This window comes from Mustela lutreola, chromosome 1 (genome assembly GCF_030435805.1).
Source record: "Mustela lutreola isolate mMusLut2 chromosome 1, mMusLut2.pri, whole genome shotgun sequence".
In the NCBI taxonomy this organism is placed as follows: Eukaryota; Metazoa; Chordata; class Mammalia; order Carnivora; family Mustelidae; genus Mustela; species Mustela lutreola.
In genome coordinates, this window is record NC_081290.1 from 124,945,078 (window position 1) to 124,962,277 (window position 17,200).

Consider the following 17,200-nt stretch of genomic DNA (forward strand, 5'->3'; position numbering starts at 1 on the left):
ATTTATTTAAATTATTTAATATTTTAATTCCCAATACCTGTCAAACCTAGAAAATGTTTAAAAATAAATGCAAATCTTTGTTTTCCCTTCCTCCCATTGTTCCCATTATTCTGTAATGTGCTTTAGCTTTCTACCCAACATGTTCCTGACTTTTTAGAAATTTTCAGATTTTATTATTTCCAGTGTTCTATATAGCTTTTATTCCTGAGGTAACAAGCCATTCACCTTCAACCCCCATGCTATATTAAGAATATATGACTTTTACACCATAGTTTGTACACATACATTTTTTACAATACATTTTTACACTCCAAACTTCACACATTCCACAACTTAAATTATGTGAAATAACTATAAAATATTTTACTATGGCCCTTTTAGAATTTAACTCGTGCCTTGCTTCTTCCTCTTCACAACCTATAATCATCCAGGACAAACACAGCATCATCAGATGTGAGAACCAAGAAAGTAAAAATAAAATAGAAATTATTTAGTCTAATTTCATCACCTTCCTATGCACAGTAGAAATTGGTTCTGAAGATATTCAGTCATATGACACACACCTAGTGAGAGGGCATGTGTATATGGACCCGTCCATATATTATTCTTAGACCTCAAGACCTACAGTGTATGACCTCTTAATTTTTCCCTCCGTAGGACATCCTTCTCAATTCCCTCTGTCCCTCTCCAGTGACTTTCCTGGGTCCTGTGGCTTTTTGCCAAAGATGCCCAGCAACACTTAACCCACATCATTCCCACCATCTCTCTGCCCTTCTGGGATATCCAGCAGATTACTTGGGCTCAGAAAATGTCACAACAACATGGACTGAGGCCACAGAAATGTCATGTTCATCCGGCCATCTTTCCAGCTTTCCTGCGCCATCCCTCGCCCATTCATGTCTCCCACCCAACATGTACTGGGTCACTCTTGCGTATCACTTTCCTTCCTATTTCCCAGAGAAAATGAAGGCATGGGAAGCATTCTTTCAACTTCGTGTCTACATTCAACTCTAACTCCTGACTTCTGTTTTGATGGCAAAAGTAATTCTTCAAGTGCTCCCTCTTGGAATTTTCCTATTACATCTAGCGCTTTTTTATTTTTTTAATCTAGCTTTTTTTTTAAATTAAATTTTCCCCTGAATTATATTCTTCCCTAGCTGTAGGAATCAAAATTTTTTCTCCTTCTCTTTATAACCAGGCTTCTTTAAACAATGTATCCATTCTCTGAAGCCAGCTTGAAATTGTCACAACTGGCTACTTTTTCTACAGTCACTTGTTTATAGAATTTACTGGTCATTTTTGTTTTTATCTGATTTGTCTTTTCTGTGGCTTCAGATATTGCAGACTGATGTTTAAAAAGATGGAAAGGAACAAAGGGAGAGAGGTGAGAGGGAGAGAGGAAAGATTCACTGTTTTCAGTTTCTACCCATTTGCAGATAACACCCATGTGTCTGCACTGATCTCCAGTTATTTGGTTGTTTCATTCATTTGTTCATGTGTTCATTCATTCATTCACGTCTTCATTCATGCAATGCACATATACTAAGTGCCAGGCACTGGAAAAATACCATCAAGTAATAAATCTTGGTCTTCAAAGTTTCCCTTTAGTGGGGAGACAATAAAATTAATGAATTATAGACAGTGTGGTAGAAAACATGAAATCACTGAGGAAATGGGTCAAGGAAGACTCACCCCAGGTAGAAGGTCTGTTCATTGATTACCTCGATAAATAAACATATAGAGAGAGTGAGAACAGGTGCCAAGGTTCTATGCCAGGTACTAAGAATATAACTGCTATCAGAAAGAAGAATTCTCTCCCCTCACAGTGCTTGCAGTATAGCAGTGCACATGGAAAAGTGAGCAGGCAATTACCATTCCATTTAAGACATCACTGGGAAACTATGGCTGCCTTCCGTATAAGCTGAGCCTCTAAAGTTGAATAGGATTTAACAAGTAAAAAAGAAGAAAGAAGGTTTGAATGTATTAAAAGTAAAATCCAGGGGCAGCTGGATTGCTCAGTCAGTTAAGTGTCTGCCTTCAGCTCAGGTCATCATCCCAGGGTTCTGGGATTCAGTCCCAAAATGGGGGTCCCCGCTCAGTGGGGAGCCTGCTTTTCCCCCTGCCTGTCGCTCTGCTTGCTGGTGATTTCTCTTTCTCTATCTGTCAAGTAAACAATTTAAAATCTTAAATAAATAAATAAATAAATAAAATCCAAACACCTTAGCACAGTCTAGAAAGTCCCATAGAATATGGGCTCTGGTGATTTCCCCACCCTCTTCTCACTGGCTTGCTTGCTATGTTCCCAGTCCATCTGCTGGCTTCCCTTCTGTTCTTTGAAAGTGCTATATTTGTTTCTGTCAGGGTTTGAGTGGTTACTGTTTCCTCTGGCTGCTCCTCCCTCTTTCCATGGGGTCCTAGTTATGCTACTATTGGTCCCAGATCTAAATCTATTCTGCTCAGCTTTGTCCTATAATGCTGGGGATCAAAGATCTGCAAGCCACATTTGTCTCTTGCCAACTCCTCTCTCCTTGAGTCTGCTGCAAGGGGACACCAGCAGAGAGTGAACATCAGAAGGAGAGAAGAGGTGACCCCTTCTGTCCACGTACTGTCCTTGTCAGCACTGTCACTGCTGTCACTGCACCTGCTGCAGCACGCTCACGGCTCTCAGCCTTCTAGAACTCCCTGAATCAGGCTCCGAGAGCCCTGGCCTCTCATTTACTTTTTTGGTTCTCTTTTTCTTTAGATTCAGATGACCCTGACCTCTTCTGTTTCCCAGTGTTAGGGGTGGTAGCTCTCTCTATAGTGAGTTTTCCTAGGTTACTTCCGGATTTCCTTTTTTGCTTACTCATCTTTCCAACACCTGTATCATAATCTCTGGTTTTCCTGACCACACCTGACTGATGGAGTATTTGGCTGCAGAAATAGGTCTCAGGTTTCAAAGATTCTGGGTTTGGTTATGTCTTGGCCTTGCATGCAGTGCTGAGTTCTCTGACCATGGAAAATGGAATCCCAGTAACAGATGACTGGCAGTGATATCATAATCAATTAAGTTGTCACCTGTGCTTGATTGTGAGGGAGTCACTCTCAAAGGACTCAAGTTCCATAGAGGATCAAATGACTCTGTCCGAAGGGGAGTAAAAAGGATTCTGATGGGAGATGGCTGTTTCTGGACGTACTAGAAACTTGCAGAAAGAAAACTGTAAGCTGGAGCTGAAGCTTGCAGGTCAGTCATAGTTAAAAACCAGAAAGATTTTATATGAGCCTGAAAATTAATTTTCCTGAAGATCAGACCCAAGCTGAGTGGCAGATACAAGCAACATCTAGCAAGGAGAGGTTTATTCACATGAAGACCCATAACTAGACTCATCCCAACATTTTGCAGTTAACTATGCACAAATCTGCCTCCCTTCTGAAGAATGGCAGGATTTTTCTAAGTTATATTGGAACAAACCCAGGGAATCTGTGTGGAAGCCATTTCTAAGGATGTGAGGCCCAGGAAAATAAAATAGAACTTTGGTTTAGGCTGGAATTATTGGTGTCCTGTGCCTAACAGAGATTCTGAATTGAATGTGTTAACTCATAGCTATGTCTCACAATAGTTTCTTTGATGGCCTCACTCAACAGTGGCCTATCCTTACTAAGGTTGAGATGCTAAATCTCTTGTATACTGTCTCAGAAGAACAGAAAGGTTTGAAGAACCAAAAATGTTAGGACAAGTTTACCTCATGTATGACATGCCCACCACCGTACCCCCATGACAGTTCCCAAGAGTTCAGAGGAATCTCTTTTTAAAGACCATGGGGAAAACATTGGTCAGAGGGACCCCAGCATTTTTAAAAGTCCTCTGATAGCTGGCCCCTGGAGGTTGTGAATGATGGTGCTACTGATCCCGGAGATACCTTTTGAGACCAAACACTCTATACCAACTTCAAGTGATTTGATTTTACCCAGCAGAAACAACAGAGTACATCTTTAGGTAAACTTTTATTATTGGCCATCATCTACTCAGCAGAGATACTGCTCATCTTGGCATCCAATAGAACATCATATTGATCCACCATTTTGATGACTTCATAATTGGATCTAATATGCAGAAAGTGGCAAGTAACTTAGATGTCTTAATTAGATGTATGTAGTAGACCAGCTGCTGGCAAATTACAGCCCACTATCCAAATCCAACACACCCCCACTTGTATAAAATTTTACTGAAACACACCCACACATGTTTATGTATTATCTATTGCTACTGTCTTGATACAAAGTCAGAATTGAGCAACGGAAATTGTGTGGGCTGCAAAGCCCAAAATATTCACTATCTTGTCATTTACATTTGCAGAGCTTGAGTCAAGAGTGGGGGAGTGATAGCTGTTGAGGATAGAGAGGAAAGCTAGAGTCACTTCATAATGTGCCTGGCTGTTAAGCAAAAGAAAATACAACTTCATCATCAAAACCATGAGGAATTAATAAAGAATTCTGACCCTGGGAGGAGTATTTTCAGATTTACTTTTTAAGAAGATCATTTTTCATGAATTCCTCAACTGTACGAAGCTCACACAACTCACAAAGTTTTAAGGCAAAAACAGGATCATGCCTGACTGAATGAATGAAGGAATAAATAAATTAATGCATTCTGAAGAGTGAAGGCAAATTGAAGCAGTTCCAGTTTTTCAGATCACAGAATCAAAAATATTTACTGAGCTCCTACATCTTAGCTTGCACTGACTTAGGGACCTGGGATAACAGTGAATAAAACATATCCTGAACCCCTGAGAAGTTCACCATCCAAAAGGCAGGCAGACAGGCAAAACAATGAGACAATTACAATACTCTGTATTAAATGATGGGGACTAAATCAGTTAATTGACTAAATCAATTAATAGTGACTGTCTCTGGGTGAAATTGTAAGTGGTTCTTCTTTCTATTTTTCATGCTATTTCATTAATTCTAAGACACATTATCTCCCATATTTTAACATTTCTGAAGCTAGATGTATTTTAAAATTGCTGCTGTTTTAGAGTCAATGAAACAGATGAAATAGCATCATGGTGTCGTTTCTCCCTTGCTTCACGTGGAGGCTGTTGTGCACAGTTGTGACCCCAGCACAGGACGTTTTCCGGGAAATCGGATCTGGAGTGAATTCAAAATAAACCCAGACAGAGAACACAACTGCCCCTTGAACAACATGATTTGAAGTGCACAAGTCCACTTAACATGTGGATTCCTTTCAATAAATATGGTGCAGCAATGTAAATTATTTTCTCTTCCTTCTGATTTTCTTAAAACAATTTTCTTTTCTCTAGCTTGCTTTATTGTAAGAATACAGTATAGAGGGGTAGCTGGACAGCACAGTCAGTTAAGTGTCTGACTCTTGATTTCTGCTCAGGTCATGATCTCGTGGTGGTGAGATCAAGACATCTTGCCCCCCATTTCTGCGCTCAGCAGAGAGTCTGCTTGAGATTCTCTCCCTCCCCCTCTTCCCCATTCATTCTCTCTCTCTCTCTCTTTCTGTATCTAAAAGAGAGAGAGAGAATACAATATGTAATACATACAACATACAAAATATGTTTTCTTTGACTGTTTATGTTATCCTTAAGTCTTCTAGCCAACTGTAGGCTACCACTGGTTAAGTCTGGGGGGAGTCAAAAGTTAAATGTGGATTTTTGACTGGAAGAGGGCAATTGGCACCCCTGAACCCCAGGCTGTTCCACTATACATTTTTTCTTTATCAATAGACAATAAGATCTCATTGTAGAATTTGATATTTTTGTAGGGCATTGTGCTGTTGAATTATTCTGTACTCACCACTATTGAGCAAATACACCAGTAGGGACTGAGTCATCTTCCCTGGTGAGGCACCCTTTCTCTTGGGACTAGTGGGGAGGGGAGTGCACCCCGGGGGTAAATCTTTTCTCACTAACAATAGAACTCTTGTTGGTGGTACCAAAAGCTGTAGCAGTTTTAATACTTTAGTTAAAACCTGGTAGTTGTTTTTCCCTTTTAATACATGAAAAAACTCCTGTTAGAACTAGTGTGAGTCATACATCATAAAACACGCAGCATTCGAAGTCCCATGGGTTTGAATGCCAAACAACACTGTAGGCTTACCATTTTAAAAACTGCACTGTAGAATGCCAGAAAACATATGTTCAGCTTTCTAATATTAAGTAATGCTATCGTATTTTTTTAAAACACAGAACTATAAAGTAAACCATTCCTAAGTTCCAGTGTGATGCCAGTTACCTTAAAATCTTGACAATGACATTTAATTCTTGTGCGTAATTCTTTTTCATTGTTTTAACCCAACAAGCAGATATAAAAAACAAAAACAACAGCAGCAAAAGACTGAGAGAAAATGGATTCAAAAGCACTTGCCTGGGGGTATAGCTCAGTGGTAGAGCATTTGACTGCAAAAGCACTTGCTTAATAGTTCTGGCCTCATTAAAAAACCAGGGTTAACAGTAAACCCAAACTGTCTCCACAACGTGTAGAGGTGCATGAGACTCTTGAAGATGCTGGTGGTTATTTCAAACATCCATAAATGCAAAGCCAGCAAAACCATAATTTTGCATCTAAACTCTCCTTCAGGCAAACCATAATCTCTAGAATACTGAACTCTTCAATTCAATTTAACTAACAGGTTGCAGACTGGTCACTCGAAAAGAAAATAACACTAGGGGCACCTTGACCGTAAAAATTGGAATGCATATTTACAGTAATCTTCTTTATTTGATATATGCAAATATTTGAGAGAAATGCTTTTCTCACTCTTCAGACATTAAAACAAGAGATTTCTCAGGAGTGTCCCTTATCAAAAATAAAATTTATAAGATAAAGTAAGGCCAAGGGGAGGAAGCATTTTACAAAGTTTAATAATTGCTAATGAGTAACTCCTGCACTGATCCACATCAGGGGCAGGTTCAGCCTGTGTCTATGAACTTGGAGAAGTAGTTTCTGCATTGCCCAGATCTTTGTATCGCTCAATTTATACCAGAGAGTGCTCTAAGAGAACTTCATTGAACTACTGTGAAACACAGAGCTGATATATATTCTCCATTGTCTCTATCACCCTTAAAACTATCCTGCCAGAAATGTGCTAACTAAATTCTCCAAGTACAAGCTGGGAGGAGCAATTGTTACCACACTGCAGTCCTGGGTCTTTGAGCATAGTGAGAAAAATTTTGTGATCATACTGCCCCATTCTGGCCAAAAGAGAGAAAATTAGGTTAGTCTTTGAAAAGAAAATTTTTGTAGTAAAATGCATTTCATTAGAAGATGATGTTTTCCAAAAGGGCAAAGCATCTAAAATGGTATATAATGTAGAATAAAAACTCAAGGAAATCTATCACCCCTTATATGAACAACTTAGGAAGAAGATTTACTGCTAATACTATTATTTCCATGTACACATCTATTACAATTCTTGTGATTATGTAATGCTACTTGCTATACAATGTAATGCTACTTGCTATACACGAATGTGAATTTTAAAAGATTGACTTATTCATGGGTTGGAAGAATTAATACTGTTAATATGTCTATTACTAGCCAAAGAAATCCACAGATTCTGTGCTATCCCTATCAAAAGTCCAAAGGCAAATTTCATAGAACTAGAACAAATAATTCTAAAGTTCATATGGAATCATAAAAGATCCCAAATAGCTAAAGCCATCTTGAGAAAGAACGAAACTGAAGGTATTATGCCCCTTGACTTCAAACTATACTACAAAGCTCTAGTTATCAAAACAGCATGGTACCAGGATAAAAACAGATGCACAGATCAATGGAACAGAATTGAGAGCCCCAAAATAAACCTGCACATATATGGACAATTAATTAATGAAAAAGAAGCTAGGAATAGTTTCTTCAATAAATGGCATGGAGAAAAATGGTCAGTAGCATGCAAAAGAATTAAGCTGAACATATCTTACAGCATACATAAAAATCAGCTCAAAAGGAATTAAGTATTTGAATGAAAAACCTGAAACTATAACATTCCTAGAAGTAAACACAGGTGGTAAGCTTTGTGACATTGGTCCTAGTGATGCTTTTGCGAATCAGACTCCAAAGTCAAGGGAAACAAAAGCAAAAATAAACAAATGGGAATATATCAAACTAAAAAGCTTCTACATATCCAAGGAAACCGTCATTAAAGAAAAACCCTCCCGAATAGGAGAAGATATTTGCAAATTATGTTATTTGCTAGAGGTTAATATCAAAGATATATAAAGAACTCATAAAGGGTGCCTTGGTGACACAGTCTACTAAGTGCCTGACTCTTGGTTTTGGCTCAGGTCCGGGTTCTCAGGGTCATGAAATCGAGCCCTGTGTCAGGCTCCCTGCTCAGCAAAGAGTCTGCTCAAGATTCTCTCTCTCTCCCTCAGTTTCCCCCTGCTTGTGCTCTCTCTCTCTCTCAAAAATAAATAAATAAATAAATAAACCTTTAAAAAAAAATCTCATACCACTCAACAACAAAAAACAACTTGATTTTTTTTAAAAGGCGGAGAATCTAAATAAACATTTTTCCAAAGAAAACATACAGATGCTAACAGGCACATAAAAAGATGTTCAACATCACTAATAAGTAGGGAAATCTAAACCAAAACCCCAATGATATGTCACCTCACATCCCCTAGAATGGCTATTATCAAAAAGACAAAAAATAACAAGTGTTGAAGAGAATGTGGAAAGAAGAAAACCGTCATGCACTGTTGGTGAGAACTCAAACTGGTGCAGTCACCATGGAAAACAGTATGGAGGTTCCTCAAAAACTTAAAAACAGGACTATCAGAAGATCTAGCTATATTACTCTTGGGTATTTATCCAAAGATAATGAAAATACTAATTCAAAAAGACATACATGCCCCTATGTTCACTGCAGCATTATTTACAATAATCAAGATATGTACACAACCTAAATGTCCATCAGTGGACGAAGGGATAAAGATGTGGAATGTGAAGTGGAATATTACTCAGCCATAAGAAAGAATGAAATCTTGCCATTTGCAACAACATGGATAGACCTTGAGGATACTGTGCTAAGTGAAGTAAGTCAGGAGAAGAAAGACAGATACCATATGACTCAGTCATATATGGAATCCAAAATCAAAACAAAACAAACCAACAAAAGCAAAACAAAGAGAAACTCATAGACACAGAGAATAGGGGAAGGGGGATGTGTGAAAGAGGAAAACAAGGTCAAATGTAGAGTGACAGATGGTGACTAGATTTGGGGGGTAACCACTTTGTAGGGTATACAGATGTCAGATTATAATGTATACCTGAAGCCCATACAAAAAAAGAATTATATACATGAGGTTAAAAAAAAATGTCTTATTGAACTATTTGTATTAACTCAGATGGGAAAATGGACATATGCTCTAAATGGCAAATATGGTAATTTTCAGAATTAATTTGTTTAAAATACAAACAATATTATTATTAAAGTTACTGAATCTTAAATACCAAAAAAGTCACAGTGATATTGAAAAGGAACTCTAAGACATGTACAAATTCCCAGCTATAGTGATTATTCACTTTAAAGTTATTTGTCTGGACTTGGTGGCTGACTTTAATAAGAATAATAATAGTAATGACAGAAGTTGACCTTTATTGACCATTTATTGTGCTGAGTAGCTCTTTACACATAATAATTCATTCATTCTCTTAATATAACTAGAAATTAGGACCTATCATTATTCCCATTTTTCAGATAAGCAAACAGAGGAAGAGAGAGAATTAGCTACTTGCTCAAAGTTACACAAGTAAAGGATAGTTCCAGGATTCACACCCAGGCAATCTGATGCCAGCATCCTCTCTCTTCCATTGTGCTGTATAGAGAGGAAACACAGATCCATCCATTTACCTCTTTATATGTGGTATATCTAACCATTACATTCTGGAAAAAAAAAATGTGATACCCTGTCTATACTGCAGTTTATTATCAAGATGAAACAAAAATGTTAATTCGGTATGTAGCTCTCTACTATAAATAATAATATAAATCAATAGAAACAAATGCCATATAAAAGCACACATCATCAAGGGGTGCCTGGGTGGCTAAGTTGGTTGGTTGAGGCATTGGACTCTGCACTCAATGAAGAGTCCGCTTGAGATTCTCCCTCTCCTCCTCTACCTCTGCCCCTCCCCCCCAACTATACACACTCTCTCTTTCTGTCTCTGAAATAAACAAATAGATAAAAAAAAGAACACATTACCTTTACATGTGTATGTATTTTTATGTGTACAGTAATTATAGAGGTATTAGAAGTTTGAAAAAACTAGCACTTGTCTTCATTTTCCTGGGCCATAACTAATTTCAAGTATGTGAATTTTTGTTTTTAGCATTAATTATCAAGTTTCCCTATTTTTAAATTACCTGAATCTTTGTCCATAGCTTCAACCCTTATGACAAACTGCCCTGGATTTTGGTTTTCTTTAACTGAAGCTTCATATAGGTTCTGCTGAAACACGGGTGCCTCATCATTCACATCAAGAACAGTGATCGTCAAAGTCTGGGATGAAGAAAGTGCTGGTGTGCCATCATCAAGGGCCAGAAGGGTCAGAATGTGCTGAGGCTTTATTTCATAATCCAAAGGACAGGTGGTTGTTAGTAAACCTGATTTGAAAGAGAAAAAGAACAATATATAATAAACATTTTCTAGAGAAGTTGTGCTTACTCTCCCTTTGTCTAACTTACTTAACCTGCTAACTGTCCTGAAGCTTTCTTTGCTAAAGAATAAATTTTATGAAACCAACATGAAGTTTATATATTTTCAAGAATAAAAAGGTAACTTTCAGTCAAAAGGGTCATTCTGGTTTAAATTATAAAGATGAATGAGAATTCAGAAATTATCATATACCTTTACCTACAGAGATGATTACATCTAAATTATTTTTTTACTTTCATTTAAAAAAAATCCAGCATAGCGGCACCTGGGTGGCTCAGTCGGTAGTGCATGCAACTCCTGATCTCGGGGTCCTGAGCTCAAGCCCCATACTGGGCATGGAGCCTACTTAAAAAGCAAAAGAAAAACATACAAACCAAAAATCTAGGTTGTAACAGTAAGTGCTTCCATGTCCAATGACACTTCATGTCATTTGCAAAAAGGAGAGTATGGGTACATTCCTTAAAGAGTTATAGTTTCTTTATACTGTCTCAGTCAACTATCTTTTTTTTTTCCTAACAAAAAATAGGAAGACTAACTCAGGAAATAAACTTCACAAACAGAATATGTCTCCATCCTACTGCCATTTAAGCATATAACCCATCTAAACAGTATTATAGTTAAAGTATTACACATATGTAGCTCTCACATGATTCCAATCATCACATTTTTTTCCTTTGAAGACTGCTGTTTGCTTCTCTAGCATATACTCATCCTATGAGAACTTACCTTGAAATAATTAAAGAAGCTTGCAGATTTAGATTTTATAAAGTAGTTTTTCAATCAGTACTGATCCCTCTGCACTTCAGAGCCAAAGTTGGTGCAAAACTCACTGTGTTTTAAGAAATGTGAGCTTCACAAAGAAAAATAGCCTGTCTCCCCTGAATGCATTCGGCCATATCATTTATGTCTTTGAAAAATATCTCAACTGAAACAGCCAGTACAGTTCAGAGTCATGATAACTATATTACTGAGGCACAATTCTAATTTTATCCATTTACTTTAACAATCTGAAATAGACTTTCCTTAGCCATGTTGGAAAACATTTTAAGTATTGTTGAAACAGGTCCTTGGAGACCCCAGCTCTCACAGAAATCAGCAGCTGGGTCTGGACTATCTCTCTGTCAGTTGGGCTTTTAGCTGGTGGTCATGCATGCCTCAGAATGGAACCATATGTACAGGATTTAATAAATATTTTGATGAAATTTTCCAACCATATATAGCCAGCCTAGAATCATGATTTCCAAATCCTATACATTCAGCCCCATTCCAAATAATGTTCTTAATGAACAGTTGGGCCAAATGGTACACATCTGAGATGTTTTTTCTAAGACTCATGCAAAATGACTTCTATATCTCCTGAAAATCAGGGTGAGGGTGTTCTTTACCAATTTCATAAGAATGACACTGCATTCATGTAGCCTTCCATAAAAATGCATAAAAATTTTAGTAGACGTTATCGGGCAACATGGTGATAGCAAAGCAAGTGAAGTGACAGTGAGTGACATTTCTACAAAGTGGACTGTGAATAATTGTTTCTGCCAAAAATAAAATGTTATGGCTGATGTGGGAAGTAAAGGTACTCATGCCCATATCAATCCAACCATTTAAAAATACAGTATTTCCAACTACTAACAAATGGATATTTGTATGATCTCAAAGATAACTTTCCGTTCTAAAGTCTTTGGATAATGCTGATGATTACACATGCTGTGCCTTGATTCACTTTGGTACAATCTCCTACCCTGTGAAGATCTACAGTGCAGAGCAGTGAAGTTTGCTAGTATATATTCATCCCATGAAATGTTAAGCTGGCAACAAAGCATCATCAATATTAACAAATAGGTCAGTTACAGGCGGCTGTCTGAGTACAACCCCTGGGCCTTTCATTTACATGAGCTAAACAGTAAAGCAAGTTACATTTCCTTAAAGCTTATATACCTCAAGAACTGTCATTTTAACAGAGGAAAATGAAGCAGACAAATGTGAGCCAGTGATCAGAGACTTTAACTGACAATGAGAGACAGTACCTGATGACTCGTCCAGCGTAAACGCCATGTTTTCATTTCCTGAGAGGATGCTGTATGTTACTCTTCCATTCCTTCCTTCATCTGGATCTTGAGCACTTATGTGGTGCACCAAGGAGCCCACCGTGGCATCCTCTTTGATGTGGGCAATGGGGAAAGACATAAAAGTGGGGCTGTGGTCATTTACATCCAAAATCATGACCTTTGCCATCAGGGATTGCAATCGCCGGTCTGTCACGTTCACAGCCTGGTCTGATGCAGTGACCGTCAGGGTGACTGCTGGAACCCTCTCTCTGTCAAGGGGGGATGCAGTGACTAATGTGCCGAATGAGGGGTGGATGAGAAAGAGACTCATCTCAGGGTGGTGGCATTCAATGAAGTATTGAATTCTACTGTTCAAAAAGCTGCCATCCCCATCTTTGGCATTGAAGACATGCACCAGAGTTCCTACAGGGACATTCTCTTCGACACTTATCACAATGAGCTCTCCTTGGAAAGATGGGGAATGGTCGTTCTGATCCTCCACATCAATATTCAGGAAGACTGTGCTATTCAGGGGAGGGCTTTTGCTATTGTCTTGAGTAACCACCCTGAAAAGGTAATGAGATGCCATTTCATAATCAAGTTTTTTAGAAAGAAACAAGTCTCCTGTTGAGCTGTCAATTTCGAAGTGACCATCCTTGTCATCCTCAGCAATGCTGAAATGTATCTTTCCATTATGATGTTGTTGAAGGTGATCAGGTGACTTGAACAAACTCATTATTTTTGCAGGCTTTAAGTTTTCGGGTAAAACTAAGTGTCTAATATTCTGAGAAATTAGAGCTCTCCCTTGAGATAGTGGTATCACCTGAAATAAGAAGGAAAAGGAGTTGTTGATTTGGGTCCTTTTTAAGAGTTGAACCAATAGACGTGATGACATTGCTTTGAAGCTAATTCCTTCCATTTGTATGATACACATATGTTAATTGGTGAGAAAATGTCTTTTTCTATTGTATAATTCCAGTATATCTCTGAAGATTGAAAATTTCATAACATCTAGGAGATAAGAAAATACAGAACTTTCTACCTCCCTATTTGTTCTAATGAGTGAAATGGGGTTTGGTGAGACCATGCTATAGTTAAACTGAACTGTAGCTTTGTGATTCTTCAATGAGAATGTGGGATGGATAGTTCCTCGAGTTACTCTAAATCCTAGACACCAATATATCCATAATGACAACATCTGTGCACATTTATGTATCATGTATCTTTGTTTATCTGAAACCAGAGATGTGGAAATATTACGATATAGAATTTTCTCCTAACCCACACATCCTCAATCAGTAAAGAATATAATTTGTAAACAGAATTCTTAGGAATATATATTTTTGATTATTATACATATCTGTATTAATATTAGTGATTATCATGTGCATGAACAAAGAAATCTAGCTATGCACAATCATCTCATTTTTGACTGGTGATTGTGAATTTCTCCTACAATGAAGACTTCCCACAAGTTGTTTGCTCATTATGATTAAAGCAAAGCCTTTAAATATGGTTCTCAAGTGACTTCTCTAAATTTAAAAATAATGACAGAGAACTACATGATATATTATTGACCCTTGTTTACATACAAGTTTCTCCCACAAATTTACCAGGTCCTTGTGATTAGGAAAAAGTAAAAGACAATACACTTTTTTGTTCTTCATAAGCAAAGCAACATAAATGTCTATGTAGTGATAAAAGTAAAATAATCTTGTCAGGAACTATACAAAGTTAAAATTAAAAGTTACTGGGATCTAATCATTTCTCAAGTGATAATAAAAAGACAAATAAATCTGCAATGTTCTCTAAATTAAATTAAATTTAAATTTAATAATAAAATTAATATATAATATAATATTTAATAATAAAAATAAAATTTAATTAGTTTAAATTGAAATTGAAATGTTCTCTAAAATTGGCATTCATGTATTTAAGCTATCTTCATTGTACACATTTACATAAAAAGCTAACAAAAACCTTCTGAACATCTTTTCACACTATATGTTGATGATGGAACATTACTTGGATATTTTTTAATTCAATTAGCCAACATACAATACATCATTAGTCTCAGATGTAGAATTCAGTCATTTGACAGTTGCATATAACACCCAGTGCTCTTCACATCCTGCGCCCTCCTTAATGCCCACCACCCAGTTACCCCACACCCCCCCCACCTCTCCTCCAACAACCCTCATGTTTCCTACAGTTAAAAACCAGTCTCTCATTGTTTGTCTCCCTCTCTGATTTTTTCCCATTCAGTTTTCCCTCCCTTCCCCTATGATCCTCTGCACTGTTTCTTATATTCCACATATGAGTGAAACCATGACAATTGTCTTTCTCTGACTGACTTATTTTGCTCAGCATAATTACCCCTCCAGTTTCAGCTACGTTGATGTAAATGGTAAGATTTCACCAAATGAGTAACATTTCAGTGTGTGTATGTGTATGTGTTTGTGTCTGTGTGTGTGTATACCACATCTTCTTTATCCATTCATCTGCTGATGGATATCTAGGCTCTTTCCATAGTTGGGCTATTGTGGACATTGCTGCTATAAACATTCGGGTGCACATGGCCCTTTGGATCACTACATTTGTATCTTTAGGGTAAATACCCAGTAGTACGATTCCTGGGTCATAGGGTAGCTCTATTTTTAACCTTTTGAGGAACCTCCATACCATTTTCCAGTGCACGAGGGTTTCCCCTTCTCTGATTCCTCGCCAGCATCTATCGTTTCCAGACATGTTGATTTTAGCCATTCTGACTGGTGTGAGGTGGTATCTCACTGTGGTTTTGATTTGTATTTCTCCGATGAGTGATGTTGAGCATTTTTTCAGAACATTACCTGGATATTAATGACGGCCTGGCCTTGAAGAGGAGGCTGTCCCTGGTCACTGGCAGTTACGGTTATCCTGTAGGAAGGTCTATAGGTATATGAAAGGATAGTGGTTGTTCTTATTTCACCACTGTTGGCATCAATCTTGAAGTGATCAGAACTGTCTTCTATACACACACACACAGATTAAGAAATTGATGTTAACTGACAATGCAGAAAGAATTAACGAATCTACATACATCTGTGATAATTTTGAAGATTTGTTTGTTTTAGGCTCTCAGAGTGTACAAACATAAAATAATCCTAAAATATAGACAGGAAACATAATTGATTTTTGACTGGTTTACTATGGAAATTTTCAAACATATGTAAAAGTAGACAGGATGATATACTGAGCTCTGCACAAAGATGACATTGACCTTATATTGAGATTGCATTGAGATGACTGTGCCTGTCATCTGGCTTCAATAATTATCAACTCATGACCAACCTTCCCCTTTACCATATTCCCCTTTACCATCCTCCTTGGAAGCAAATCCCCGAAACCCTATCATTTCTTCTGGATATATTTCAACATGAATCTCTACTTATTGATGATCCTAGAGAACAGTTCATTATAGGAAAGTCAAGATAAATACTTGATGCCAAGCTTTTATTTAACAATGTTCAAAATAATGGAGTGGTTCTCTACCATCCTCCTCCTGGGCTCCAACTATGATAATTAAAGGTTTGCTTACCTCTGTTTTAAGAATCATTAAGCGTGAATTTAAACACATTAGCAGGGTTTCAACCTATTGCCATTATTTTTCTTCTCTATGTTCAAATTGTCCCATATTTGAACTTCAGGATTCTTTTAAAGTTGATTCCTGAACTTTTCTAATATGATCCTAGAAGTCTTTAGTAAGCCCCTTATATCTGGTATAACAAAATTGCACAGACTCATCTTGTAAAGATTTCCTGTCCAAGACCTGGAGTCAGCCATTTCTTCAAGGACTCCTGGTTCCTTCTGGTGGAACATGGTATTGGGAGGTTATATCCTGAACCTAAGTGGGTGTTTCGAGGCCAGTCATTGTTTCTGGCCTTTTTCAGTGCACATACTAACAAATGTTATAAGTTCATACTGGTACCTCTATTTTTTTTTTAAAGATTCTATTTATTTTTTTGATGGAGAAGTGAGTGAACACAACCATGGGAAGCGGCAGACAGGACGAGAGGGAGAAGCAGGCTTCCCCACGAGCAAGGGAGCCCGAGGTGGGGCTCCATCCCAGGACACTGGGATCATGACCTGAGCCGAAGGCAGATGATTAACCAACTGAGCCGCTCAGGGGTCTCCATACTGGTACTTCTAATCAAATTGATTATATGGGTTTTTTGTTAAATAACATATTTATATTCTTTAATACAATTTAAACACTTCAAACAACCCAAAAAACTCTTGACAAAGACTGGAGTTAGTTAGTGGCTCTCTTTCATTCTTTTGTTCCATTTTGATGAGTCATTATCACAGAACAGACACTTTACCAGTCATAGGAAATATAAAGACAAATAAAAAAGAATTCCTGCCCTTAAGAAAGTTAGAGGATAGAGCAAGAAATTATGTAAATCTATTAGTTGTGATTTCTACACTTTGAGCCATTTATTTATT

The 17,200-nt window shown here is 37.5% G+C and overlaps 1 protein-coding gene across 1 annotated transcript in view; it reads right to left on the bottom strand.

The window, feature by feature from the left end:
• The window catches only part of DCHS2 (dachsous cadherin-related 2), a 256,474-nt gene that overhangs the window by 72,252 nt on the left and 167,022 nt on the right, over window positions 1-17,200 (bottom strand). The window contains exons 8-10 of the mRNA XM_059163725.1: window positions 15,565-15,722; window positions 12,695-13,538; window positions 10,376-10,615 (exon numbers count right to left, since the gene is read on the bottom strand). Of these exons, the coding sequence (XP_059019708.1) occupies window positions 10,376-10,615; window positions 12,695-13,538; window positions 15,565-15,722 (1,242 nt within the window). The remainder of the gene's footprint in view (window positions 1-10,375; window positions 10,616-12,694; window positions 13,539-15,564; window positions 15,723-17,200) is intronic.